This window comes from Fopius arisanus, unplaced genomic scaffold (genome assembly GCF_000806365.1).
Source record: "Fopius arisanus strain USDA-PBARC FA_bdor unplaced genomic scaffold, ASM80636v1 scaffold00052, whole genome shotgun sequence".
NCBI classification, from domain to species: Eukaryota; Metazoa; Arthropoda; class Insecta; order Hymenoptera; family Braconidae; genus Fopius; species Fopius arisanus.
This window is the reverse complement of record NW_011887791.1, coordinates 1-27894: the sequence shown is the minus strand read 5'-3', so window position 1 is coordinate 27894 and position 27894 is coordinate 1. Positions and strand designations below refer to the sequence as shown.

Genomic DNA, 27894 nt, shown 5'->3' with positions numbered 1-27894 from the left:
TTCCCGGGAGAAGCGAGTAGTTCTGGGTTGCGGACCGACCATAGATCCGAATTGAAGGCGAATTAGTCCTCGTGGAGTAATTTAAAATTTTTTCACTTTTAGAAAAATTGACACTTGAAAAATTTTAATTAGATAATTAATCAATAACAATCTAATGATAAATTTTCGAATCTCTTTGAAAATCTAAAAAATTCAGGTGTTTACGCGCGCGCGTGGAATACGAATCGTCCAATCAGAAGAAATGACGTCGCGCCGATTTTCACTTCAATTCTTGATAACCGCGAGGTGGGGACATGCCTGTTGAATCCTGTTCAAACCGCCAACTGTCTTTCCAGTTTGCTTTGTGCCTTTGAATTAGTGTGATGTCCTCTGTGCGTTTTCCAATGCCTTCCACAAGAGTCTTAACCCTCAGGAAAACGGTGACTGACAGGGAGACGTCCCCAACCCCTGAGAAGAGGAGGAGAATCTGCTGTCCTGACTTCCCCGACGCATCCCCAGATGTGTCTCCCTCAGAAGAATTCTCCATGCGTTTAGTAATTCCTTCAGGGGCTGCTGAAGCCTCAAAATCCTTTCAAAATGTGCTCAAATACCTGGAGAAAATAGAGAAAAGTCAGAATAATACTCAGGTCTCGATCTCCCTCGAGGTGAACTCATCAAAACGTCCGAAATCCTTCCAAAAAGTGTTGAACTACCTGGATAAGATGGAGGAAAGTCAGGATAATTCTCAGGCATCGACTTCTCTTGATCCGAGCTCATCAAAACCCTCAACTTCTGGTGGAGACCCTGAGGAACCTTCAGAGTTCATCGAGTTCGAGACCCTGGACGAGGATCTTCCCCTGGAAGTCGAGCCCGTGGAATCCAGCGTCCCATCAGCGCCTGTAAATCGTCTAGTGTCTCCTGAAGAATTCCAACCTCTTGAGCTCTACGAACCTGATGAGGACGTCGACGTGGGGTGGAAGACAGACGATGACTTCTCCGATGGAGAGGTTCCAGCCCAGGTGAGGTATATACCTAAAAAAAATATTTCTCGAGCCCCACACGCATCCACGATTATTCCCGAAAGGGTTCCCTCGAACGTCCAAAACCCTCCAGTTGTCAATAATGCTCTCCTGACAACCCGGAATATTCCTCTGACTTCCTGGAACGTCCAGAACCCTTCACCTTCCACAAATTTCCCCCTGATCTCCTGGAATGCCAAGAACTTCTCGTCGAAGATGAATAATCGTCGTAATCGTAATAATCGTTGGAGTCGTCGAGGACGATGGAGGAGATACTCAACGGAACAATTCGAAGACGATGATAGCAACCCCTATGATCCTAAAATGATCTGGGACAGTCTGGCCTCGACCTCTCGAGCGACTGCTATCGATCAGGGACCAGGCGAAGGTCCGGTACCCCAGGACAATCCTCAGGATCTGATGTCCTCAGACTCGGAGATGTACTTCCCTGAATACGATCCTGATGAGAGCAGCTTAGACTCCCCCCCAGGACTTCGTTTCAAGCAGAAACCAACGTTCGACGACGAGACAATGCGAAAATACCTGAATTATTACCTACCAAAATCCAAAAGCAGACAGACTCACAATGAGAAGACCCAGATGGAGGGGTTGGAGACGGTGGAGGCAATCCTGAAGATCCACGATCAGTTGCAGACAAAACCAGAGGACGAGGCAAGAACGTCTACTCCTCGACGAATGAGAGTGAAACTCCTCGAGCACCAGGAGAAGGCCCTCTCCTGGATGCTGTGGAGAGAGAGCTGTACACCAGCTGGGGGAATTCTTGCCGATGACATGGGCCTTGGAAAAACTGTAACAGCAATTGCTCTGATGATGAGATCACGGGAGATAGAGTGCGGAGAGAGAGACGATCGTGTTGAGCCCGGGGGAACCCTCATTGTCTGCCCAGCGAATCTGATACCCCAGTGGAAGCAGGAGATCGAGACGAGAGGGTGCATCCCAGACATCAACATCTACCACAAGGACAAGGAGACAAATATCTGGAGACTTCGATCAAATCAAATTGTCATTACTAGTTACGATACCCTATTTAATAACCACAAGACTCGAGCCCAGATTCTCTTCAAAATTCACTGGAAGAGAGTGATCCTGGATGAGGCACACATCATTAGGAATCCTAACAGCCTGAGATCTGAGTGTGTAGCTGCACTAGTGACCCAGAAACGTTGGGTCCTCACTGGAACACCAATTCACAATCTCGTCAAGGATATATTTCCCATAATGAGATTTCTCAAAGTCAGACCCTTCGACAATTTGAAGCATTTCAACAAGTGGGTGGCTAACAATGATGCTGCAGGCACTGCCAGGCTGCACTGCATTATGGAAGCAGTGATGCTGAGGAGAACGAAGGATGCAATGATGAAGGCTGGCCTAATACAGCTCCCTCTCAAAACAAAGAGAGACGTTACTATTGTCCTAGTCCCCGAAGAGAGGCTCGTCTACGACAGGGTTATGACTTACTCCAGGACTCTCTTCATCCAGTTCCTCCACCAGAAGACTGAAAAGGAAAGAAGAATGGTACTGGGTCCCTGCTACACGAGAAATAATAATTACAATGATTATCAGCTGACTGATGCTCAGAAGAAGTTCCTGGAGCGTCGAGAGGAGGTCGTCTCCAGACATCACATCCTCACGCTGATCCTAAGGCTGAGGCAAATCTGCTGTCATCCCCATTTGATCACGAAATTTCTGGCACAAGAGGACTTCGAAGAGGCTGGAGTTGACAATCTACCTGTGAATAAACTCGAGGATGCCAACAAACTACTTCAAGATCTCGCTGCTTTCGATGGAGGTGAGGAGATCGGGGTCGATGGAAGAGTTGTCGATCGTCGAATTCTCACGGCGGACAATCCTGTGTTCAGGAGGGAGAGCCGGTCCTCGAAGATGACTGCTGTACTCCAGAAGGTAGAGGAAATCGTCAGCAAGGGGGAGAAGGTTATCATTGTATCGGATTGGGTGAAGTACCTTGACATCATTGGAGAGCATCTTGAATATATTAATGGGGCGACCAGTGAGGCATACACTGGGGCTACACTATATCCCCAGAGGGAGAGGATTGTTGACAAGTTTAATAATACAAATGAAATCATGGTGCTGCTGCTGTCGTTGAGGGCTGGTGGACAGGGACTCAATCTCAAAGGGGCTAATCATGTTATTATCGTTGATGTACACTGGAATCCTCAGCTTGAGGTACAGGCCGAGGACAGGGTATACAGGATTGGACAGGCTCGGCCTGTCTTTATTCACAAGTTCATCTGTCCTGATACCATCGAGGAGAAAATTGTTGATCTTCAGGCTAAAAAACTCAGGATTGCTGAGGCTGTACTTGCTGGAAGCAGGCACGAGGTCAGGAGACTGGAACTGGCAGAAATGTGCAGACTCTTCAACATTGGATAGGCGAGAACAGGAAAGGATTTTTATCGTTTTTTTTTTGTTTGTTTTTTTTTATCATTCCGGAAATGAGAATTTTTTTTGTTCGTTTTTTTTTCGTTTTGTGGATGGGAGAAGGAGAGAAAAAGGATTGAGATTTTTTTTTGCTGAGATGTTCAAGAATAGGCTAGGCAGAAATTAAGGAATTTTCACGTCCAAAAAAATGTTGAAACTTTGTCCCGATGGGTGAGATGAGAAATTATTTTCTGAGAGGATTTTATAATGATATGAGCATTTCATAATATTGATGTTAATCAATTTTTGGGATGTATTATTCCGGTGGGAAATTATTCTTTCATCTCTCGGAGTATTTGATAAGGATTAAAAAATTGATGAGTATTAAATCCTGAAAATATATTTAATCCGTCCGTAATAAGCGCAAAGGATGGAAAAGTATCAGATAAACTCTCATTAATGAAGTCGATTAATCATTTGTGATTTGTGGTTCTTTATGAAAAACGTGAAGTATTTATAATTATTTATTAAAATAAGTTTGGAATGTACTGCATTAAATGTGTTGATGTGATCTCATGCACAACTTGTGCTTAAAAATGATCGTAAAGTCTGATTTCCCTTTTTATATCTGATAGCCAAAGAAAAAGTATTCGAGGCTTTTCAATCTCCAGTGCAAGCACGAAATAGACATCACTGGAGATATATTAACGATAGAAGCTGGTACCTGAGACCTGATTATCACTTAAGAATATATAATCTATTTTCTCCGTTTCATATTTGTTGTACACTCGATCGAATGAGAAGAGTTTTTTTCTCAGAGTTTAATGAAAATTAATAAATCTGTTCCATCGAAATTTGAGTCATCCTCATTTTTTACAGGAATGTCAAATAGTTTATTTATCAGAGTATTTACAGAGTATTTGTTACGTCGTCTCAGAGCTCGTGGAATTTTCTCTGTGGGTGCTGTGCCATACGCCGTAGAAAAAATAAATTGAAAGACCTGAAAAGATCGAAATGAAAAATAATAGAGTCCGATAATTTGCGGGAGCATTCGAATTTACCTAAAACCATCCACACGACGAATCGTATCCAGGTCATGATGTCCAGCATCACCATGAGGTAGATATTGATGAGAATACTGATGGCTGGGAGGAATGGCACTAATGGTACCTGATAATTATTTTAACAACAAGCCAATTAATCCTCAGTCGGATTATTCGTCTCAATTATATTTCATACTCACCGAGAAGTTCAGTTTTTTTTCGGATTTCGGTTGAAGATGAATTAGTAGAACTGCAATTGCAAGACAACTCAGGACAACTACGAGGAGAATAATTGGCCAGACTTTTCCTCTCATTATTTCTCCGGAGAAGGTCCTGATGATTCCAGTTGTGCAGAAACACAAAATGACTGGAAGAAAAAAAAATCGTTTTTCGTTTGAATTGATTTTTTGGGGGGTGAGAGGATTTACCGTAGACGAAGACCAGCCAACTGACGATTCGACTCGTCAATTTCGTGGACATGTGGAGATTATTCAGATTCAACAGCTGTTTTAATGTGTATTCTAAAGTTTTTGGCTCCCTATTGTCTCGTTTTTCGTATGCCTCACTCTCCTCATACCTGGAAAGACGCAATTGAATAAAAAATCGACTGGAAAAATTTTTGACAGCTGATTTTTCACCTGAGAATTAAAACACAGGCCGCAACGATCGAGTAAGCGAGAAGAGTTCCAATGCTCATCATATTGACTAATTGTCCGAGCTCGAAAATCGCAGCTAGAACCCCTGAAATATTTTTTCGATTTCATTAATCAATGAAAAAAGAGAAGTAATTGGGTAATTGTCAATTATTTTAATTGAAATTTAACCTGTCAAAAGTCCAGCTGACAAAGTGCCCATGAGGGGTGTATGGAACCTAGGATTGACAGTTCCCATCCACTTGAAGATGAGTCCGTCATTGGCCATTGCGTAAATGACCCTCGGCAGTGGGAACATTGCACCGAGGAGGCTGGAGCAGAGTCCGCAGATGGCCCCAATGGACACCATCCACCTGGCCCAACTCCATCCGATGGTATCGAACAAGTGGGGAAATGGAGCGTCTGCGTCCTGCTGGTAATACGGTATGACAGTTGTAAGAACTGTGGAAACACCGAAGTACGCCAGAAAGACGACTGTCAAGGATGCCACGATGGCAATGGGAATGGACTTCTTGGGATCCTTAGCCTCTTCCCCGGCTGTCGCCACACAATCGAAACCGATAAAACCGTAGAAACAGGTCGCAGCACCCGTCAGGATCCCGGATATCCCGAAAGGAGCAAATCCACCGATTCCATTGGGGCAATCGTCACCACCTTTCGGGCACGGGTTCTCCAGCTTCCAATTTTTCGCGTCCGCTGGAAAGGTAAAAAATAATTTAAACAATTACAAAAATTGGAATTAGAATAATTAAAATTGTGAATTCTACTGCAACTCAGGGATTATCTTAAAATTTATGAGAGATACCGAAATTTTCGTTATGACCACTTTTGTAGGGGCGAGTGAAAGCTACAAAAAATGTATCTACAAAAAATTCTGTATTTCCGCTGGATGAATAGATATTTAACGAAATTGAACGAACGAAATTTCGCTTCTAAATCTCTTCTAAGTCTGTGAAGCGGCACTTTTTATCGAATCATTAAACAAATTAATTTTGATGAATTAATTAATAACCTTTGAAGCTCCCGGCGATGATAACAAACAAAACCACTCCCAAGTTGACGAACGTGAAGATGTTGTTGGCCAGGGATGACTCTTTAGCTCCGAAAGCCAATGCCACTGTCAGAAAAAAAAAAGAGTTATTTAATTAATCGTTCGTACTTTTCAATTGATTCATTGCGTACGTGAGAATACGATGGTTATTCCGAAGGCGAAAAAATCCGGATACGGTGAGAAATGATCGGCTTGAATGTGCGCCGCATGTTCGAAGGCATTTCTCATCGAATTGTTGAATAATGCGTCGACGTAAGTGCTTAGGCCTCTGACGACACTCGCCGAACCAATTATGTACTCCAGGATTAGGGTCCAACCGATTAAAAAAGCTATGAATTCTCCCATTGTTACGTAACTGTAAACGTAGGCTGAACCAGCTTTGGGCACTCGGGCCCCGAATTCCGCGTAGCAAAGACCTAGAAAATCGAGAAGCAAATTCATCACATTTTTCTTCCTTAGCCCTCGAAAAAGAGGACTTAGAAAAAAAAGTGAATAAGATTTTTTGGGGGGAAAGCAATTCTCCACGAAAAATCTCTTATCGCATTTTTCCGTAAATTTCCTGGGTTATGAGATATCGGGAATTATTTGAGATCTAGTTTTTCGAATTTGGTTTTCGCGCTTGTTTAAGTGAGTAATTACCCGCGAACATTGAGGCAATTGCTGCAATAGCGAAGGAAATGACGACAGCCGGTCCGGCAACATCTTTAGCTACTTTTCCAGCGAGTACGTAGACACCGACTCCTAGGGTAGAGCCTATTCCTAGGGCTGTCAAGTCCAAAGTGGATAAACATCGGACTAGGCCAGACTCCCCTGCCGCACTTACCATTTTCTTTCTCGTAAATGTTTTTACGAGTGTTTTTATTATATCGGTTACTTGCATCTTGCCGGCGGTGCCCAGGACCTTCGATACAAGAAATCCAATCAATTCACAACTAAAAAATCATTTTATAATCAATTAATCGGGAAAATTAGAATTCAACTGCCACTCACTGTCCTAAATTCCTTCAAATCTATATCCATTTTCAATTCTTTCCACAAAATTTTTTCTATTATTCTATTTTTTTATTCAGTTATTAAAAGGGAACGTGGAAAAATTTATGGAATTTATTTAATCGGTAATGATCGATTTATCAGTATTTTTCCGGCGATTTCTGATTTTTTTTTAGAAATAATTTGTGGAGTGGACTTTTTTCTTCTGAGACACTCGTGAAACTGAAAATCCAGTCTGTGACACTCAACAGACGATTCAATTGATAGACTAAGTAGATTCGATTGAATTGTCTCTTCTGTCTCCTCTCCATTTAAAATTCACTCGCAACTTTGTAAGCAATCAAAATAGAGCAGTCAACCGACTGATTAAAAAAGACACGAAAAAAAAAATTAGAAAAGAAAATTACGGAGAAAATTCGGTTGCCAATGTGCAAAATACGAGTGGAATTTCACAGTCCCTGGGAATATCGATTAATCTAAAAAATTATTGATTTTAGGAGGAAACATCAAAAGACCTTTTTTATCGAAAATTTAATAAACCCCAAAAAAGTTCCCACACGTTTCCACCAGAAATCAATATTTTCCGCGTTTTATTGAGTTATAGAAAATTTTATCTGTAAATTTTTACCTGAGGAATTCTCTGCAGTAATTTCAATCCGTAATTGTTTATAATTATTGGCAGTCCGTGAGACTTCGTGAGACATAAAACTACTCGAGACTAAATTTTTTGTTTAAATGAAGACGATTAGAGAAGGGAGTCGTAAATGAATATCTTATCGGCAGATAAAAATCGGAAATTTTCTAGAGAATAATTCGTTCATAATGAAATTTCTACTATGAATTTTTGGGGGTATTACTGCGACAATCCGATCCAGACAAGGACTAATGGAGTGCAAGGTCATTAATGAAGTTATTTTAATAACCATTTCCATCAAAGGTTAAAAAATTATCTCTAACTCCTTTTATTTATTTAATCCTCGGTTATTCACTATTCATTTATTCAATCGTCAAATTCTCCTTTCGTGTAATAATAATAAAAATTTGAAGATTGAACAATAATTATGGTTAATAATTGCAGTAGCCACTAGCAATCAATCAATTTTTTTGCAGCGGAAATCAATTACTCAAAAGGAGAAAATTATTGCAGAATAACTGATGAATGAATTGCGTTGAACAATTAAATTTGACATTGAAAAACAAATTAAATATTTGATGAGAATGATTATAGGATTAATTAAAATAATTCAGAATAATTTCTCACATGTGGCAGCTCAAAAATATAACGGAGATGTTAAAAGGCTCGTGGATACAATATGACTGGACTAACATTGTCTCAACGAAGCTCGTTATCTCAAACTTGATAATTCTAAAGCCCTAATTGAACGTGATAATACAGGTGAGTGGTGAAAAATCTCGCCGCTGTCAATACAAAAAGTTGATTGAAGTTTATTGTACAAATACAGATTCCATTGCATTACAATTCTGTTAGGGTAATCCCACGTGTATAAGACGGGTTTCCCGGCTTTAGTTGATTAATCATTAAACGATTTCAACATGTCTATGTATTTTTATCAAGATGATTATTCACAATTTGTAAGGCACGTTATCATTATGTTATGGACGGATTTTATTGCTAGATCTCTAGGTGCGATTAAGCCTTAATAATTATAAAATAGTAAAATTTAATGAGTCTTATCTCTAAGTAAATGTCGATGGTCAAGAGTAAAATAACATTTGGAGAATTGGAAATGATTTTTCCAATTGTAAATTGTACTTCAAAAAAGTTTTGTGTAAGATATTAACACAGAAATAAAATTCAATAGTTCAATTGAAATAATTGGTCTGCTATGAAGGCAGTGGACATTCGAGATCGATTGTTGTTCGAACAATTGATAAAAAACAATATTATTTTGGACGGAGTACAGATAATACCCACATAAATAATTGACTCTCCACTCATCAAGGCATAATTTCTCGATTATTTCTATAATGAGTGGCGCTAGTAAAAAATCTCAGATGAATTTCCTTCGGAGAATTTAATTCTCTGCAGAAAAGATTTTTGTTATTTTTACAAAAGCCCCGAAGTTTCCTTCATCAAGCATTTATCCAGCTCCAGAGTATTGGAATTACTGCTATCGACGTCAAAGCACTCCAGGAAGTGAATTGACTCGCTCCAGACTGCAACAAATGGAAATCAAACCAAATAATTAAAACCATGAACTAATCTTCTTTAAATCCTCACAAAAATGTTTCTAAACGTTTTCCTCTAAACCCAGTCATTCACACGAAAAACTTAAAATTCGAGGAAAAATTATGGAAAACTCACGAAAATGTAATAGTTGCATCGATCCCCCTGACAGCACTCGGAGCACTTCCAGTCCTGATACCACAGATAAGTGCAATCAGGCATATTCGCCTTCCTGATTTTTTCGCATTCTTTTTTCGCCATGCACTTTTTCGAGATGTAGTACTGCTTCTTGGCAGCAGGAGACCAGTAGGGAGTGCCTGAAAAAATGGAAAAAAAATTGAAGAACCCTTTAGGAATGCCCAGAACCTGGGGAAAACCTCGAGAAGGTCTTAAAACACTCACTGCCCCATTTCACCTCCGTGAAACACGCGTCCTGCTCGTGCTCGCAGGTAGCAATTGTTTCCAGGCATTTTTTAGTATTGTCCTCCTGTTGCTCGCAGACGTAGCACTCTAGGGCGTTGCCTGCAGGTTAACTCAATAATTAGATTGCACATTGATGATCCATCATGAACTAGATGAATCCGGCATTAAGAGCTTTTTAATTACTCACCAATTATTGTGCAGGACGACAGAATCAGGAAAATCCAGGTGAATCGAGACATTTCTGATTGATCCTGGTGCAGTCTCTGAGTTTATTGTTTGGTGATTCACTGATTCAGGCTGACTAGTGTAAGAGTACAAACACTGGGGAGTGCTAACAGGTGTGTGGACTTCATGATTTTCAAAACGGTCGCCACCTTATCAGGTGCCGAAAATTATATTTTGAATTTTCTCGAATAACTTCGGAGTGGCGGGTTTTATAAAAAAAATTCATTTACTTTTTTTATTCGAAACTCAATTTTCCCCGGAAAACTCTTATAACATTTTTGTCTAAATCCATCGGTTCGAGAGTTATACCCAAAATAATGAATGGAAATCCGGGGATTTCTTTATCGTCTGATGAAAACTGAAAAAAATTCTGACGTTTCTTTTTTTGGAAAATTTCTGAAAAATATGGAAAGGCTCAATTGCAGATGTGAATTATATATTTTTTAATCAAAAAAATATTTTTCTAGCCTTTTTTTTTTGTTATTGTTATTTTTTTTTGGGGGGTGAGACACCAGGGGGCGGTGATGCGTCAGCTGTTGAGGGATAATTTTTCTGGCGTTTCGGAGCATTTCGGTTAATGAAGGCATTTAATTAAAACGAAATTACAGTAGAAAGTGCGTGAATTCTTGAAAAATGTCGACTGCTGCTAGACCAACATTCGATGGGGCCAGGGGAGGTCAGGGACGTGGGGAAAAAGATCTCAGTGCTATTTCCAAACAATACAGCAGCAGAGATTTGCCTGGACACACGAAATTAAAATACAGGTAATTATCCCATTATTCCTTTCAATTATTTCACATTTCAATCCAGTTCTCCTAATTTTAATATTGGACATATTATCTGGGAAAAAAAATCGAGTCTTCATCCCCTTGAGGGAAGTCTTGTACATAACCTCAAATGAATGAGTAATTTTTTTCATAATTAATTGACGATTAATGATTTGTTATTCTCGCGCTTCTTCGGTGTGGATTGATTTCGAATTTATAGGGAACATGGACAAGGGACGAGCGAGGAACTTCGCACGAGAGACTTCAGAAAAGAACTTGAGGAGAGGGAAATCGAGAAGACGAGTAAATCCTCGAACAGACGAATGATAGAGCCCTCGAGGGAACCACCACAGCCCAGCAAACGTCAGAAGGTCGATCAGGTACCAGCAGCGAGTCTCGATGCTGATGATCCCCTGGATGAGGACGATTCGGGGTCTGACAGCGATGAGGATGACACAGCAGCACTCCTCGCCGAGCTGCAGCAGATCAAGAAGGAGAGGGCTGCTGACAACGCCAAGAAGGTACGAAAAATAGCCATTATCTCGTGAACCACTGACTCCAGAGAAAAATATGAAAAATAATTTTTTGTGGGGAATTTTTTTCGCCACAAGAAATTCCTTTGACGTTTTTCTGTCAGATGGGTGACTCTGGGGATATTCGTGAGTTACGGAGCACGTGTTGAGCTCGTTTTGTCGTTTTAGGAAATGGAGAAGAGACAGGAAGAGGAGAGGATCAGGATGGAGAATATTCTGTCAGGGAATCCACTGTTGAATTATTCAGCTCAAGCCACTCGCAGTGACATGAAGGTCAGGCGACGGTGGGATGACGATGTCGTTTTCAAAAATTGCGCCAGATCCGAACCGAAGAAAAAACACGATGTCTTCATTAATGACTCACTCAGGAGTGAATTTCATCGGAAATTCATGGAGAAATACGTTAAATAAGACTGACTAATGTTCCATAATATTTCGTAATTCATAGGTGTATAGAAGGAGATTAATTAATAAAAACACTCGGGACACTCACTTTAATCACTTGGGCATTTTTTTATTGATGAATTGAAACAGTGAAAATCACTCCAAATCATTCAACATTTTTCAAAATAAATCGAAACTTTTTCGGGAGTCAATTGATTCGTTTAAATTAAATAGTAGAAGTTAATGATAAAAAATGTCGAGTGCGTGAGAGAGATCCAGTGAAGAGAGAAAAATTTCCGTGAAATGTTGACGTAAGAGGAATTCGCCTGGAGGGCATCACCTCTCGTATTTCCACTATAGACCGAGTGGCACCTGACGCTCTCTCTCATAAACCTCATCTCCCTCTTCTCAATTTTTTGTACACTCTGTCCTTCATTCGAGACCTGAAGTTCCAAGTCTCGTTCCAATGAACGAAGACAACCCGTTCCACTGGGAATTCGCCCCAGGGGCTATTACCGCCCTCTTATCCCCCACAATGTGCCATCCGATTTTCTTATTTATTTATTTTCTCTTGTTCTCGGCTCAACAGGTTTATCTTCTCCGATCCATTCGAAATAAAAACATTTCATTACTCTAATGAAGCCAACTCCCAGTTTTATCAATCGACTATATCCGCTTTTTCCATTTTTTGTATCAGAAAATGAAATGGCAATCGCATTCTTTCAAGTAAAAAAAATTGCATAATAATTGTTGGATTTTGAGTTATAAAAATTTGTATTTCAGGAATTTCGGAGTTGCAAAAATATTTATTAGAACACCTGAGATCCATGAAATGATAAACAATTATAATAAATCGATAAATTTCGTTTTTCAATTTTGGTAATATGTGTTGAATCCGTAAATAAATAATTGAAAATAAATCAATAAATAAATCCGAGTTCCTGAAGTCTCCCATTCTCTGATAAACGAAAAAAAATTCAAATTTTCCCTTTTCTCCTGCGCAAATCGTGGAAAAATTCTCCACGGATGAAAAACTTTTGAAATCGAGACGCGATCTTCTAGGGGTTGAAAAAATCCTGAGGAGAATCGCGAAACCCCTGAAACCCTGAGGAAATCCGTGGGCCATCGTCAGTCGCCATCGCAGGATATGCCGATAAAAAATTTGAATCCTCGATTTTTTGTGCACGCCTCCTCACCTCCTGGGGCGTGTCCTATTCCTATTCCTCATGGCTATCAGGTGCCCCTCACCGTCATCCGGACCCCTGACCCCGTGGTTTCCTCTGAAAAATCCTGAAGCAATCGAGAGAATCCGCTTTTCGCCATTCAAAAATAATTAAATAAAGAAATTAATCACTCGGAGAGGATTGACAGGTAGTTGAAGGTGGAGAACACCTGGGGGATCTCGTTACGCTCCTGGAGGAGGCGGTGATAGACGGAAAGGGACGAAACGTCCGGAGTGAGAGCCGAGTGGAGAGCGCGCGTTCAAAACTGGATGCGGGAATCTCTCGGAGTCGGCGTTCCCCATTCGTTCTCCAGGCACCGGAGCACTCCGGAGGATCGGTCCGAGAGCACCCGAGGGCATCCCCAGGTCTCCAAAAAATCCAAGTGTAAAAAAAAAACCACGCGGAAATAGCGATTTTTCAACCGATTTTTTTCAACCGATCTCTGCCGATTTTCCCTGATTTCCAACCGATTTAAACCGATTTTTATTGATAGTTATTGTTTAAAGACACAAATTGATTTCCCCGGGAGAAGGAAGTTGTTAATTGTCCTGGGTAATCGGTAAAATTGATTGATCGGTGAAGTGAAGTGAGTGAGGGAGTGAGGGCTCTTCCTCCCTCGCTGTCGTGGAGTGAAAGTGAAAATGAAAATAATTGGTACGAAGATGAATCTGTGGATTTTAATTGTTGGTGTTTTGATTATTGATCTGGATGGGGTGCGGGCACGTCGGACAAGTGGTCTTTACGTTGATAATGGACAGGATCAGACGGTGGTACATCGGGTTGTGACGCAGCGAGAGAAGCGCGAAGTTGAGCATGAGATTCTTAATCTACTTGGGCTACCGGACAGGCCCAGGAGTACCGTTGGTAAAGTGCCCCAGGTTAAGAGGTCAGCGCCAAAGTTTCTACTTGATATTTATAAAAATGCACTGGGTGAGGATGAGAAACCGGTCGTGAGCCGGAGCAAGAGCGACGGTGAGTTCGACCTCACGGGTCAGGATCTCAGGGCCATCGACCAGAGCGATGTCATCATGACGTTCCAGGCGCACAGTAAGTTCTTTTTATTTTTGGTAATTGAAACTTTTAAAAATTACATCAAAACCTCTAGGCAATCACTCGTGGAAATTTTGCGAAATTCCAATCCCAATTGCGATTTTATTCTCAATTACCTACAGTTCAATTTGGTTTTGAATTTTTATTCAAAATCAGCTCTAGACATTTCGTTCATCTGGAAAATTTAAAAAATCGCAGTTTTCCTGGGGAAATTGGAGGGGGAAAGTTGAGAAGTGAAAAGTAAAAGTTGTGAGGGAGAAAACACTGGGAAATTTCTGAAGAAAAACTGCATAAATAAGCGATACCCACCAGGTTCTGAGAAGTTGTAAATTAGCATTCGAAATATCGAATAAATTCGCTCGTTTGCGTTCTTCATTCCAATTTTTATTAAATCCCCGCGGTTTTGTTTTAGAATAGAAAGTGCCAGGAGCGTTTCGCAAAATTCAAATGAATTTTTTAGTCTATTTCTTGAGTAGTAAAAGGTAAACGATGTACTTGATGACTTCATTCTCTTTTGCGGTATCACTGATAGATATCACCCTGAAATTGAGTTATTTCCAAACGCACACGCAAAGTGGATCCCCCAATTCCTCTGGCTCTCCCTCGTTGGGTCATAAATTACCGAGAGCCCCAGGTGGAAAAAAAGGAGTAATAAAATTCACAAAAGATCACGTGTATTTATTTTCGCGGTGAGAATGTACCAAAGATCTACAATTAATTCTCAAAAAATCATTCTCAAAAAATCATCTGAAATAACAATCACCCGTCGTCATTCAATTACCAGATGTTTCGAAATTAATTAAAAAACTCATTTTTTTTGATTATTATTATTCAGCGGAAGAAAATTCGTAAACGAAAATGATCCATTCACAATTATTAATCATTGAGAAATAATTTTGCAATAATTTCTATGGGATTTATAAAATTGATGAAGGTCGATTGAAAGTGAAAATTCAGGTGAATAATTAATGATCTTGATAGAAATAATAAAACAACCATGAAAATAAATGATAAACAATCAACACGATTAAATAAAAATGAAGGGATCGAGAGAGATTAACCCTGACAGGTGATTTTTTTCGTAGATGTCATTTTTCAGATAAATTTATTTTCAATAAATCCCAGAATTTGTATTTATCAATTTATGAATCAGACAAAGGAGGGGGTGGAAGGGGGAGGACGGTAAAAACAAAGAAAAGATATTGCGGAGGGTCCGTAAGTCCCCGGGGGCCAGAGCATTGGAGACCACCCCGAGTGCGTTCCGGGGCCAGGGCAATCAGGTGCCTCTGGAAGAATGCGACCGTCCTGGGACCAAAGGAGAAACAAAAAAGAAAAGTGAAACAACCAAACGATGCCTAAAAAAAAATACCACCAACACATTTATAAGAGGTATTTTGTGCGCTTTATCCGAAGGTTGAAACATTAGGCATTACTTAAGGGACTCCCTGGCACCCGAGGGAGCCCAATCCGCGGGCCCCCCCTTTTTTTAAAAAAAAAATGTTTTCCGAAGGTAGAGAGCAATTGGAGAATGGCCTCCAACGATTTCACGCTGCGAATCCTCTACAGCTCGTTATGTGATTAGGGACTCTTACTATTCACCTCGACGTTGTTTATTCTGGCTTTGACTTTTTAATTGAAGGATTTTTCATTGGGACCGGGGTGGGGGGCACGGATAAATCAATGTCTCGTTGGGGAGAGAAATGGGTCCGTTGGGCCTCGGGATTTTTTTTTCCCGAGAATTTATTAACGGTTTTCAGAATTTTTGGAAATTTATGTCAGAGAATTATAATTTGTTTAGATGGAAATTTATTGTTGTTGAGTCGGTGGATTAATTATTTATTTGAGGAGTTCGGTGGAAGCGTACACTTTGGAGAGCTTTTGAATTAGTTGTAATTTATTTATTATATGATTAAATTGTTTTTATTTTTATTTTATTCAGATCATCATGTTCCTGGGGTACGTCACGAGCGTGGGAAAAGGCTGTGGTTCGATTTATCGGAGGTACCACCGGAAGAGAATATTATTGGTGGAGAATTGCGACTTTATCGCACAATGGAGGTGAAACACCGGAGAAACAGGGGCTCCTTCATGATCACCGCGTACCGAGTACTCCGAACTGCTGATGGGTAATTAAAAATCATGACTCAAATAATCCTCAAATTAAAACAAAAAAAATTCAAATATCTACCATTAAAATCATTAATCCACGGAATTCATTTGAATCAATCAACAATTTGATTTAATTTTTTAAATATTGAATTTTATATAAGAAATAATTGGGGATAATGGAAAAATGGAAAATGGTGAATATTAATATTTTTTTTGCAATTAATTCCCATTTTTTCATTTTTTTTTCGGTTTTTTTTTTCTGATTTTGTTTGACGCGTTTATTTTTTATACACTCATTTGGTGGGGGAGATTTTTTTTTAATTAATCATTGATTAATTATCTGAAATCTCGTCTACTTTAGATACAAATGCAATTGGAAATACGCAAAATTCTCGATTTAGACGTTTCCGCTCCACTCGATGAATTGTGCGTTCAAGTGTCTATTCTTGGATGTAACCGCGGGTTTCAGCTATTCAATGGAATTTTGCAATCTGAATTATTTCGATAATTACTCATTCCCCCAATTCTAGGCATTTCGGTCGACGAAAAATAATTCAACGATTAACTAATCAACTTTTAATTAATTACCGGAGATGATAAATTGATTAAATTCATTCGTTCAATTGTTCATTTATTTATTTAGGTTCGTTAATTATGAAAGATAATTGCCCAATTAATTGATCATGAGTAGATAAAATTATCGAATAATAACGGATGATCGATAATTGTTTATAATCAGGTCGGAATTATAATCTATCGATTCAGAAGAGCGATTTTAATAAATTATATTGAAAATAAATAACTGAATAAATAGTATCGTGAAATTGAAGAACAGGTCTTGATAAAACTAATTTCAACTGTCGCCAGTTGGTCTCGGGAGCGAGAAAATCGGTATGAGTAAGAGAAAAAAATTGTGGAATTAAGTGAACAAGACTTGATGCGTCATATTTTGCTCTCCAGTCTTAACTGCGTAGGACAAATGTAATTTCTACCTTCAGAGACACTGTCTACTCGTTCAATTCATCTCAATTTGTGGAATGACGATTTCCTGTGCAATTTTTAACGGGGAAAATTCAAAGAAAGCGAAAAAAAAAAGTTTTTCAGCGATTTTACTAACGATCAGGATGACAGACAAACATCTGAGTCATGGAAAATAAATTTCTGGTGATTTTGGGGCGCAGGTAGACTCTTAAATATCTTTCTCAGGGTTCAGGAGAGGACCGGCTAATTAGGGAGACGAAGAGGGACGTTAAAATGACGGTTAATTCCTAGGAGTTGGGATAGCTCCGAAGTACCGTTTCCAGCTTCTTAAAATTTTTGAATTTCAATAATTTCTTTTGTCCTTCGAAAATTTTTAAAAATAAAATAATTGAAAAAAAAAATAATTTAAAAAATTAAAAAAATTTACTTTATAGAAATTCATCGAATTTTTATTCAACTCCTCGATACCTATCAAGAGGAATCAATTAATGACTCAGGATTATTCTTCTCATTGGATTTAAAATAATGATTTATTTTTTAAGAACAAAGGAATTACAATATGTGGACTCTGTTAACACGACGACAAACAAGGAAGGCTGGTTGACTCTCAACGTGACAGAACCCCTGGTCCACTGGGTAAACAATCCAGAAGGCAATCGAGGATTTTACTTGTCAGTTCATCCAGCAGATCGTTCGGGTGAGTAAACAATATCCTGAGAATAAATATAATCGTCTCGTAATGCCGAGTGACACGTTCCTATTAAAGAATCATCGGTATTTCCTCCGGTCATTTGAAAAATTATCAATCAATCTCTCAGGTGATCATTACCTAGTCACACGGTGGCTGAGTGATCATTTTACTGGTAAATTCACTGCCATTACAATGATCATTAGTGCAAAGTTGTTTGTTAAAAAATCTCGACATCTCCATGTAAAAATATATAATAAAGACATATCATCCCAACGAATTCGTGCGACGTATATAAAATTGACAAAAATACAAATACCTATTAATTATAATAAATTATTCTCACTTGGAATAATTATTAATATTTTATAGAAATTTATATAAACGACATTTGGTGCATTCACTGATTGTTTCATTAATTAATCAATTCCATAATTGGGCCATTCGAGTAATTGATAAATTGTTTAGATAATTTCCCGTTGGAATTGTGATTTAATTTTTTTTTATGAGAGATCTGATTTTTTAATGAGTTTAGGTTTTAAATTGAGACAATAGCTCTTGCGAAAATGGGGAATGGGGGAAGATGGGGTCAGTATAACTCAGAGATGACTTCTCTCAGATAAAATTCAAAGAGAGGATCAGAATCCCCGGGGGGGATTCCCAAGGTGGCACAGGTGACTCGGTTTTCGTCGAAGATCCGATCTTACGATATGATAAGAGGGAGTGGATACACCTGTTGAAATGACCTCGGATCGAAAATTCAAGTTGAATTATTAATCTCCGGTCGAAGTCCACCGGGAATAATTACCCCCACCTCCTAATTGTCCCCATTCATTAAAAAATCACAGTGAAATCATTTTTCGCTCTGACTTTTCTTTCTTAGCGACGAAATTCTTGAAATATCTTGGTAATAGGCGGGTTGAGGAGAAAATGTGAGTAGATTTTTTTTTTAGTATATTTCTTGCTCTATAAAAATGTTTCTCAACATTTTCTTGTAAAACCCCTCATTCTGCAGATAATTCAGCAATTCTGAGGTCTCACAATCAATTTGCATAATCCTAGTGATTTTTTTCTCCGGGCATTAGCCTAATTATCTCGGAATCGAATAAATTAATGAGAAAAAGCGTATAGACATTTTTTCCCGGAAATTCCGTCCTCTCCAAAAAAGTTCTTTACTATTTTCCCATAGATCTCTTCATTCCCGAATTAATTCAACAATCCTGACTGCCCTCACCAACAATAATTCTTAAAAATCATTAAAAAACCGATTTATCCCGATAAGAATGTGTGTGGGTGTCAAAGAGAGGTGTGACCAGTACTTTGAAAAACAGGATTGCTTTCGAAAGGCGTTAAAGCGAGAACTGCGGAAATTTCCCAGGTCTGCAACAGGAAAAGAAAAATAAAACCGAAGACCTAACGTTCTCACCAGAAAATCTGCAGAGATCCCTGAAGAGTCTCATGAAGAGAACCTCTGAAGGTACCAGAAAGCCCTCGGAGATGATGATATGCTGGGGTTCGAGGGTTAAATCCCCTCCAACGACAATCACCAGAAAATCACAATTACTCGCATTTAATGTATTAGTAACCGTATATATGATATTTACATCGCGGGGATATACAACACTTCGATATCTCGTTATATTGAATGATCAAAGGTAAACCGGTTGACCAGAGGGATCTAGAGGGGCCTCTGAAGGAGAGGAGAGGCCACGAGTCATGAGAAACTTGAGGGACAACTTTTTATCAATGATTTAAGCGGTAATAAACTATTTCTTTCATATTCCCCACATCACACAAAAATCATCTCCACCTCATCCTCAGGGATCTCCCCACCCCAACACCACCCTTTAATTCCATTTTTAATTCCATTTTTCAATTAAAAAATCACTAAAAAATTCGAAATCCACCTATAACGCGAATTTCAAATCGCTATAGTCTGCGCTCATTAATTTCGTGATTATCTCAGCAATAAGTGGTGGTACGGTAAAATGTCATATAACCTTTTTTGTGGAGGAGAAAATTTTGCGTGAAAAAGTTGGATATGATTTTGCTGTGGGGTCGGTGGGTGGGGAGATATGCCGGGGAATGGTGTGGATGGAAATGTGGAATATTGGAAATGTGGGGATCGATGAATGGACGGTTGCTGGGAGTAAAATAAGAAACGAGATGTACTCTCTGGGGGTGGGGAAATGGTGGGATACCTTTGGTAATATATATATACACGTGTGGTGTATATTCAAATGACTCGAAGAGGCCACGAGGAGTCGAGTATAACGTGAAAGCTAGTAAATTGCCTCCGAGGAATGCGCATTTACCGTGATTGCAAACACCTGACTGCCTGTCCAACTTGTGTACCTGGAGGCTCCATCAGAATTTATCATCACCAGGAACTCAATGGGAAAACTCTTGTTACGATCTTCACGATTTTTACCTTTTTTTTATATTTTCAGTTTTTATTTGTCATCATAATTACGCCAAATTGTTAATTATTTACTAATTAATCAATTGATTGAAGGATTTATTTATTTGTTAATTCAGGTCTATCGATCGAATAATCATCAGATGTTTTGAATTTTTTAAATCGGTTTCCATGAATTTTCTCATGAAATGTGATGATTGACTGACGATTTTAATTGATTTAATTGAATATAATTAAATTTGCGAGTGTAAATCGTGAATCGCTTTGGAGGAAGGTCTTGGAGAGGTGGTTGTTACGCCCTTTTTGAAGGGCCGTGACGTTTTCCGGAGAAATCGTATGTGGGCGTGATAATCCGAGGGAAATCAACAACTGGAAATCGATTAGCGAGTGATTTGACGATTAGAAGTGAATGGCATAGTCCTTAAGAATGAATAATTCATGAAGGTTGTGCTATTAATATCCAAGCACGTGAGGTTTCTCAGACTCACAAACCGTAATTCAAACTTTAGACTGCAATAATCGCCAGACAAAAATCGTTATCGCATTGGTGAATAAAAAATTAATCATTGTTATTTAATTCTGGGTGATTGCAGTTCATGAAATGAGACCGGAAGATGTTGGAATCGTAGGATTCCGTGGTGATGCCGACAAGCAGCCCTTCATGGTTGGTTTCTTCAAGAGCTCTGGGGTACGTGAGAAAAAAGTCAGACAGAAAAGAGATGCCAGAAGGAAAAAGAAGAGTGATGCCTCCAGTTTGGATTACAGAAATCCTTACACAGGTAATGACTCCTAATCATTTTTTTAATCATTAAATTCATTAATAAATAAATCATTCCGAATAACCGCGTTAACAGGTTGAACTCATCGCTGATTATTTCTTGAATATCTCGCGGGCTGTTGGGTGGAGAAAAAAATTTTTTAAACAATTTTTATAGGCAATCTCATTTTCTTGCGGAAGTATTAGCAATTTTTTTTTGTAAAGTCAATGGTTTTGAGGATATCCGCGAATTTCTACAATAAAAATTTCGAAATAAATTCGATTTACTGCAAAAATCATTGTATTAATTATTGAAATAATTAGGATAATTGATATTTTATGTTTTTTGAAGATCCAGCGATTCAGTACAACTCTAGAACTTGTAAAATCCAGACGTTGTATGTCAGCTTCAGAGATCTCCAGTGGCAGGTGAATATTTTTAATAAAAAATTATCAAATTCTAAAATTCCAGATGAAATTCAGGGCCTGAAATGATTTGATCGATGGATTCTCATCAATTAAATATTCCTCGTGATGAGAACTCATTAGTATCGAAAATGGAATGAAGAATGCCATTAATTAATTCGGTTTAATCAGCAAAAAAATTCATTAGACTGAATATCGAATTAATGATCAAATGAAGAGAAATAGTAATGGAAAATCGATAACACGTGACACATTATGAATATTCAATTTTCCAGGATTGGATTATAGCGCCGGATGGCTACGACGCTTATTACTGCAGTGGCGAGTGCAATTTCCCGTTGAATGCACACATGAATGCAACGAATCATGCAATTGTACAGACACTTGTGCACTTGGTTAATCCAGGAAAGGTACCAAAGCCATGCTGCGCACCCACTAAACTCTCAGCAATATCTGTACTATATTTTCTCGATGAGAGCAATGTTATTCTTAAGAAGTACAAGAACATGGTGGTAAAGAGCTGTGGATGTCACTGACTTCGTGATTTTAACTGTTGAATTTTTATTCGGATGGAATTATCTCGGGAACAGCTGGATCTAGGTGAAAAAAATTGAAGTAAGTTTTTGATGGAAATTTTATGACCCGCAAAAAAGGTTCAATGAACTTTTCTCTCAGACCAGTCCTTATCGAGGTATTCGCGCAAGTACGAGACCTATTACAGATACGATTAAAAATCGTTCGTAATTGTTGGTTTTTTTAATAAAAATCTTGGGAAATTTCAATGGCCGCAAAAAAATCTCGACAATTTTTTTGTTTAAGAGGTGTTTCCGAGATAATTGAACAATTGGGAAAAACGCAAAAATGGGCTTGTGGCAGGGGAAACACAAATGAAAAACAAGAGAAAAAAAAACTCATGCATATCTCAGTGATTCCACACCTCGGAGTAATCAAAATATTCATGAGAGGATGATGATATTCAGGAGAGGAGAGAGGGCAAATGCGCGTGATGGTATTTTCATGTTTCCACTAGTGTCGACGTCTCAATCAACAATAACGCATTGAAAATGAGAAAATTACTAGCTGTCAAATGGGTGGAATGTATTGACAGTCGCCAATTACTGTATTTTCAATAGTGGAATGAGAAGATTCGTCAATTTCTTACGTTTACTCATGATGTTTACAATATTCTGTTGTGATTCTCTCGCACCCATTCGTGACTCATTTCTCAACCGGAGACTATGTATTTTCTAAAATCGTGTTTAAGTACCTTCCTGTGTATAAACTCTAAGATTTTTTTACGATTAATCTGTGCCGATGACGACTCAATGCAAATGTGTAGGATAAGAATTTTAATTGATTGTTTGATTTAATGTTTAATTATTATCACTGTACATATATTATGTAAATACGTTCGATGTGTGGTGTCAAATATATCACTTTTTCAACAAAAATGCTAGCGAACGAATTAAAGGAATTAATTAAAACGTTCGTCACGATCACTTATTTTAATTAATTATTAATTCACCGGACACATTTTTATCTACCAATCCAGAATTAAATTCCCTCTGTGTGTATTGATATTTGTTTAAGTAATATCTTTTAAAAATTTCCCGACCAGTTTGAATAAAGCCCACCAGTCTGTCGCTGCGCGCGCACCTCGTTGCGCGTGAGGTACCACTCAACCCTCCAAGATGGCGTCAGTCGCTGGGAAAGGCTAGAGGTAGGAGTACATACTTTCCGACCGTTCTGAAGTCCCTCGCAAAGCCGTTCGATAAATCGATTTCACCTCTCGTTCATCGCGATGGTCGGCGAACGTGCGGTGATGATGGAGTATCTCACCTCGGAATATCCCATCCTGACCATCCAACTCTGACTCCCCAGAGAACCCAAAAAGCCAAAAAAAAAATAAAAATCCTGCCTCTCAAGCCAACCGGGATAATCGACCTCAAATATTGTCCATCGGCTTTTGTTTTGGTGCCAAGTGTTCGTGAAACAACAGTGCAGTGTCTTAACGAGGAAAAGTGCCAATGAGTAAAACAAATTGTTCCTAAAAAATTCAGTGATCTCGAGTGAATTCCAGTGACAAATAATCAAGCCAGTTTTCCTAGTTTTCCGAGTTTTTCTCTTTCTGGATTTAGTGCTGTTGTCGAGGATTTGCCGGAGAATTCGGGGCCAATCCTCACCAGGAATCGCTCGTGAAAACAGGTACGCCCATTTGCGATTATCTCGACGTCAATAAACCTTTTATCACGTTTTTCCATGGTTTTCCGGGCGTTTTCATCGTTATCTGGGGGCTTGCATCTTATTTTTTGGTTCTAATTGTCTCGGGGGGAGGGGGCATCTCGATTTCACTCCAACATCATGGAATTATTGTGGAATCGTGCCACTTTCCGTTTGGGCGCAAAATCGATAGAGGTGCACTCACATTGCATCCCATTGTTTTCGGATTAATTGGGGGGTCATGGTTTTCTTGAGGGTTTTGAGTTTTAGTGGTTCTAGGGGTGTTGGGGGTGTAATGACAATGAGGGGGTAGCTGGGAGGCGGGTTGAGGGGGTGAGATTTTTGAGGTTGGATTCGATGGATGGGGTTTCATGGGTTTTTCTTTATTCCAAGTGAATTATCTCGAGAATCTCTCGGGCTATGGAAAAACGTGAAAAATAATTTTTTTGGGGGAATTTTATGATCTGCAAAAAAGGTCCAGTACAATTTTTTGATAAATCGAGTGGTTTTGAGATACTTGAGGATTTTCGGAATTTCCTGGATTTATTCGAAATTGTTTGCAATTTTTGTTGTTTAATTATCGCGAGAGGTTTTGGGTTTAGGGAAAATGTTGGAGGAAACTTTTTGAAGGGATTTTTCTGGTCTACAAAAAAGGATTCTAACGTTTTTTTTATTAACTCAGGGGTTTGGGAGATAATTTATCGAGTGAGGAAATTTATTAAGTTTGTTTTGGGGGATATTGTTTAGATTTCCGCAGTTTTTCGTGATTTAATATCTACGATTCCGGGAATAGTCACTCGGTATTTGCTTTATTTCGATCGGAAATGGTTATCACCATTCGGGATCTTCAAGGTCGCAAATATCAGACTAGATTCGAAGTTTGGTGTTTTCATGTGGTACTTTAACAGTAAAAATTCTCTCTGGAAACTGAGTTATGATATTTGGGTTATTCGGAGCGTTCAATTTTAGTTTTCGTGAGTCACCTCTTCCGGAGTGTCTTCCTCAGTGAAATAGTGAAGGAGAAAATAACTCAGGCATTTGGACAGTCACGTTGAACCCTTGACAGGGTTTTCCTCATAAACAAAAAATATCTTTCCCAAATATTCAACTCAACTCCACCAGTTGATAATTAGCACAATTAAAAACAATTTCAATCTTTAAAATAAATAAAACCAGGAATTAATTGAGAGGGATAATAATGCTCGAATAATTTGTTTTTCGCGAATTAAATTGAATATGACGAATAAAAAATTGGAGTTCAATGAATAATATCAGGCATATTTTCAGTGAAATGGATGCTATCGGGGATTAGTCGTCCTTGAAACCTGTCTCGGCCTCGAGAGGATCCTTGGTATCATAAAGCATAAAAACATACGGTTGATGAAGAAATGATGGTATAAAGTGACATAAAGTGTTAGAGGGAGAAAAACTTAGTGATTAGTGATTAGTGCGTTGAATGTGGAGTGCGATATCGCGTCTCTTCGTGGCGAAGCCAAGGTCGTCTACGAAGGCACTAGAGCCCGGTGAGGAAGCCGGCTCAACATCCATCAGCATCAACCAGTGGCAGAGCTTTAATTGCGGGGCTGAGGCCGATACGGCTGTCCATGTTTTCGATTCGATGGACCGTAACATGGGTGATGATAGACGAAAGATCACTGGCGAACAGCAGCATGATCCTGAATACTTCGGCGAAACCAGTGACACACGACAGGTAAGACTCAAATATCAATTAATCTCGGGTAATTTGGATATTTAAAAAATTCCTTCTCCCTCCATTTCCAATATTTTTCTATTCTCAGAGATCAAGAGATAAATAGATCAATGAGATATTCGATAATTAGTCCATTGATAGAAATTATAATCAATGAAATCAGCGAATGAAATCGTGGAAAATATTTAGGGAATGGTTGGATCAATCGAAATGGCAAACGAGTTGTTAAAACTTATCAGGTCATTTCCCCTGAAGAAATCGTGCGTAGAATCGCATCATCATCGATGTCCCCTTCTCCCTCATTTCCAGAGGTAATAGTCCTCCACATGTAACACTTTTATGGCGTTGTACTTCCTGTGGGCAAGGTTATTTATTCAGTATCTGAGTGGTTGCATCTTCTTGGGTGTGCTCAATCGTTTTGTCATTAAGAGTGATCTGTTGAATTTTTGGGGGAGCAAATTGCATCGTGAATCTAGAGGGGAATCCTGGAGGCATTCAATGTCAGTTGGGGGGAAATTGTTGGCTGAAATCCAGGTCCTTAATCATTTCAGGATGCATCGCTGACGTCGATCGACATTTTGTTGACTTTAATCTAGTAAATTGAGGGGCAAACTGCACTCAGAAAATTGTCAGTCAGGAAAATCTCGAGTTCAGTCCATTGAATACTTTGAGAAAAAAATTCTGAGTGAATTGTTTATCCAACAGAATTAAATTGAAACACAATAGTGATGGTTAAATAATTAATTAAGGCTAGTCGATTTAATGGAAGATGGAGTATTATGGCGAATATTTTGGGAGGTATTCGCTTTAGAGGAAAATTTCAGGGGAATTTTTTGTGGAGAAATGATTTGCCTACAAAAAAGTTCCTTTGATGTTCTCTCGTAAATAATTGTCTCGGGAGATATAGACGATTGACTTTTCTACAGCTTTAGAAATCAATAGAACTCTTTCTTTTCCATTTAATTGTTCCAGTTAGGATTTTAATTGCCAGAGGTACAGCACAGTAGCTCACTCTAATTAACTTTTTGCCAACTCGTGATTCATTGCTGACCTAACGAACATTAAACTCGTTTTGTAATAATTAGAAAGATATCTGAAGTGTGAAGGGAGTTTCTTTTTCGCTCTTTGGGCTGATGTTTGCATGATACTTTCGGTATTTTATGGCAAGGGCTTGGTCTCATTATTCAGACATCAGCTGGTTTCAGCATGTGATGATATTGATAATCGATTGTGAGGACAATGGGGGTGAATAAAAGAGTCCAGAGAAACTGGGGTGTTCTTTAGAAAATTCGTAAAATCTTCATAATTTCCTCTGTGACTTTCCTCGCCATTATCTCAGGTATTATTGGATTGAGAAAATTCGCAAGAGGAAGTTTTTTCTTGGAAATTTCATTCTCTACAAAAATTTCCCTTGAGGTTTTACTCTAAACTCAGCTCTTTGCGAGATATCGACCGATTAGCGGGGCGAAAAATTCTGGTGTATTGATGGTGTTTGTTTTTACGATTTTTATCGATTTTCGTGTTATGAGAAATCCATAATATTTGAAATTCACGGTGCAGAGTGAATCATTCATGAGCTGAACGCCTCGTAATCCACATAATTCATGGGCTCCTGCAATCGTTGTGGTGATTCATTCGAAATATCGTTCACTCATTTATTCTTTCATTCATTCGAGAACTGAATGAACGAGGAAAAATTCAATTTCACTCCTTTGAAAATTTCATTTGAGTTTTTCGATGGCTCAGTGGATCCGGCAAATTATCAGCTCAGGTAGTTCGCGAGGTTTTTTTTTTATTCACTACCTGGTTTACTTGAAGGGTTTTCGCTTCTTTATGCAGATCGATCCGATCGATTTTACGAGTTTACTATTCTTGCCGGACAGTGAACCTGTCGTCGCTAATTTCAATTGACGATTACGTAAGTGGTGAATTGAAGGGAGAGTACCACTTGTAGATCTCATGATGCCCAATCAAACATCAACCACTTGAGACAATCCTTAATGCAGGTCTTTAGAAGATGAAATTAATTTTCAGTAATCGTATTTTCCCGATATCTTGAGGCCTTTGGGGTTCAGAGAAAAATACCGGGGGAATTTTTTGGAGCTCGTGAAATTATCTATAAAAAAGTTATCTAGCATTTTTTTTTTAAATTCATTCGTTTCGGAAATATTGGCGGTATAATCTGAAAATGTGGGTTGTCATGGTGTACAATCGATTTTAAAGACAAAAAAATTTAAGTTGAGCCTTGAAATTTCATCGTGGATGTCCAGAACAATTGAAAAATTAATTGCTTCAAGGAAAAAATGATAGCTATGTGAAGTTGGCATCGAAGTTTGAAAAATCTAACTTTTTTTTGTTGGTTTGGATTGTACTCATTGAGTACTTGAATGTACCCTGTGCACTTTTTTTTGTACCCTCTTACTTAATCGGAGTTCAAGAAAAAAAAAAAACGTGGCAATCAGTTGTACCTCGATAGTACTGGTATGTACAACTTTTTTTTTTTCAATACTAACCCCCCTTTTATAGTTCACCCCCTGAGGATTTTTTTAATGCCACAAAAAAAATGAACGTGCATTAATTGGAAAATTGTTAGTACATGATTGTCCAATTTTAAGTCCTCAAATTATTGACTGGCCTTACTCATTATTCTAT

The 27894-nt window shown here is 38.7% G+C and overlaps 5 protein-coding genes across 9 annotated transcripts; 3 read left to right on the top strand and 2 right to left on the bottom strand.

Annotated features, from left to right (window-relative positions):
* Window positions 1–271: 271 nt before the first annotated feature.
* LOC105267962 (uncharacterized ATP-dependent helicase C17A2.12) lies at window positions 272–3482 on the top strand. Its single transcript, XM_011307162.1, has one exon. The coding sequence runs from the start codon at window positions 363–365 to the stop codon at window positions 3411–3413; it is 3051 nt and encodes a 1016-aa protein (XP_011305464.1). The 5' UTR covers window positions 272–362; the 3' UTR covers window positions 3414–3482.
* On the bottom strand, window positions 3483–8481 carry LOC105267961 (cationic amino acid transporter 2). 4 transcript variants are annotated; one of them, XM_011307160.1, is made up of 11 exons: window positions 8400–8481; window positions 7767–7856; window positions 6788–7049; window positions 6280–6564; window positions 6110–6214; window positions 5269–5793; window positions 5083–5185; window positions 4873–5021; window positions 4645–4811; window positions 4463–4571; window positions 3483–4401 (listed from the first exon to the last, which is right to left on the bottom strand). In XM_011307160.1, the coding sequence occupies exons 3-11, from the start codon at window positions 7026–7028 to the stop codon at window positions 4325–4327; spliced, it is 1761 nt and encodes a 586-aa protein (XP_011305462.1). In that variant the 5' UTR covers window positions 7029–7049; window positions 7767–7856; window positions 8400–8481; the 3' UTR covers window positions 3483–4324. The 4 variants fall into 4 exon arrangements, with proteins under 4 accessions (XP_011305462.1, XP_011305463.1, XP_011305461.1 ...); XM_011307161.1 differs by having other exon boundaries at window positions 7767–7778; window positions 8400–8457; XM_011307159.1 differs by lacking the exon at window positions 7767–7856 and having other exon boundaries at window positions 8400–8473.
* Window positions 8482–8560: 79 nt separating this feature from the next.
* On the bottom strand, window positions 8561–10072 carry cold (coiled). The gene is made up of 4 exons (XM_011307157.1): window positions 9937–10072; window positions 9729–9848; window positions 9465–9643; window positions 8561–9316 (listed from the first exon to the last, which is right to left on the bottom strand). Exons 1-4 carry the CDS (start codon window positions 9986–9988, stop codon window positions 9233–9235), a joined length of 435 nt encoding a protein of 144 aa, XP_011305459.1. The 5' UTR covers window positions 9989–10072; the 3' UTR covers window positions 8561–9232.
* A 403-nt stretch (window positions 10073–10475) lies between these two features.
* c12.1 (spliceosome-associated protein CWC15) lies at window positions 10476–11775 on the top strand. The gene is made up of 3 exons (XM_011307156.1): window positions 10476–10738; window positions 10962–11262; window positions 11443–11775. Exons 1-3 carry the CDS (start codon window positions 10608–10610, stop codon window positions 11683–11685), a joined length of 675 nt encoding a protein of 224 aa, XP_011305458.1. The 5' UTR covers window positions 10476–10607; the 3' UTR covers window positions 11686–11775.
* A 1395-nt stretch (window positions 11776–13170) lies between these two features.
* gbb (glass bottom boat) lies at window positions 13171–22780 on the top strand. Of its 2 annotated transcripts, XR_892298.1 has the most exons (7): window positions 13171–13928; window positions 15871–16057; window positions 17564–17718; window positions 20722–20907; window positions 21238–21314; window positions 21587–21926; window positions 22131–22780. XR_892298.1 is itself a non-coding variant. In XM_011307155.1 (6 exons), the coding sequence occupies exons 1-6, from the start codon at window positions 13523–13525 to the stop codon at window positions 21845–21847; spliced, it is 1272 nt and encodes a 423-aa protein (XP_011305457.1). In that variant the 5' UTR covers window positions 13171–13522; the 3' UTR covers window positions 21848–22780. The 2 variants fall into 2 exon arrangements, 1 of the variants encoding a protein (XP_011305457.1); XM_011307155.1 differs by having other exon boundaries at window positions 21587–22780.
* Window positions 22781–27894: the final 5114 nt, after the last annotated feature.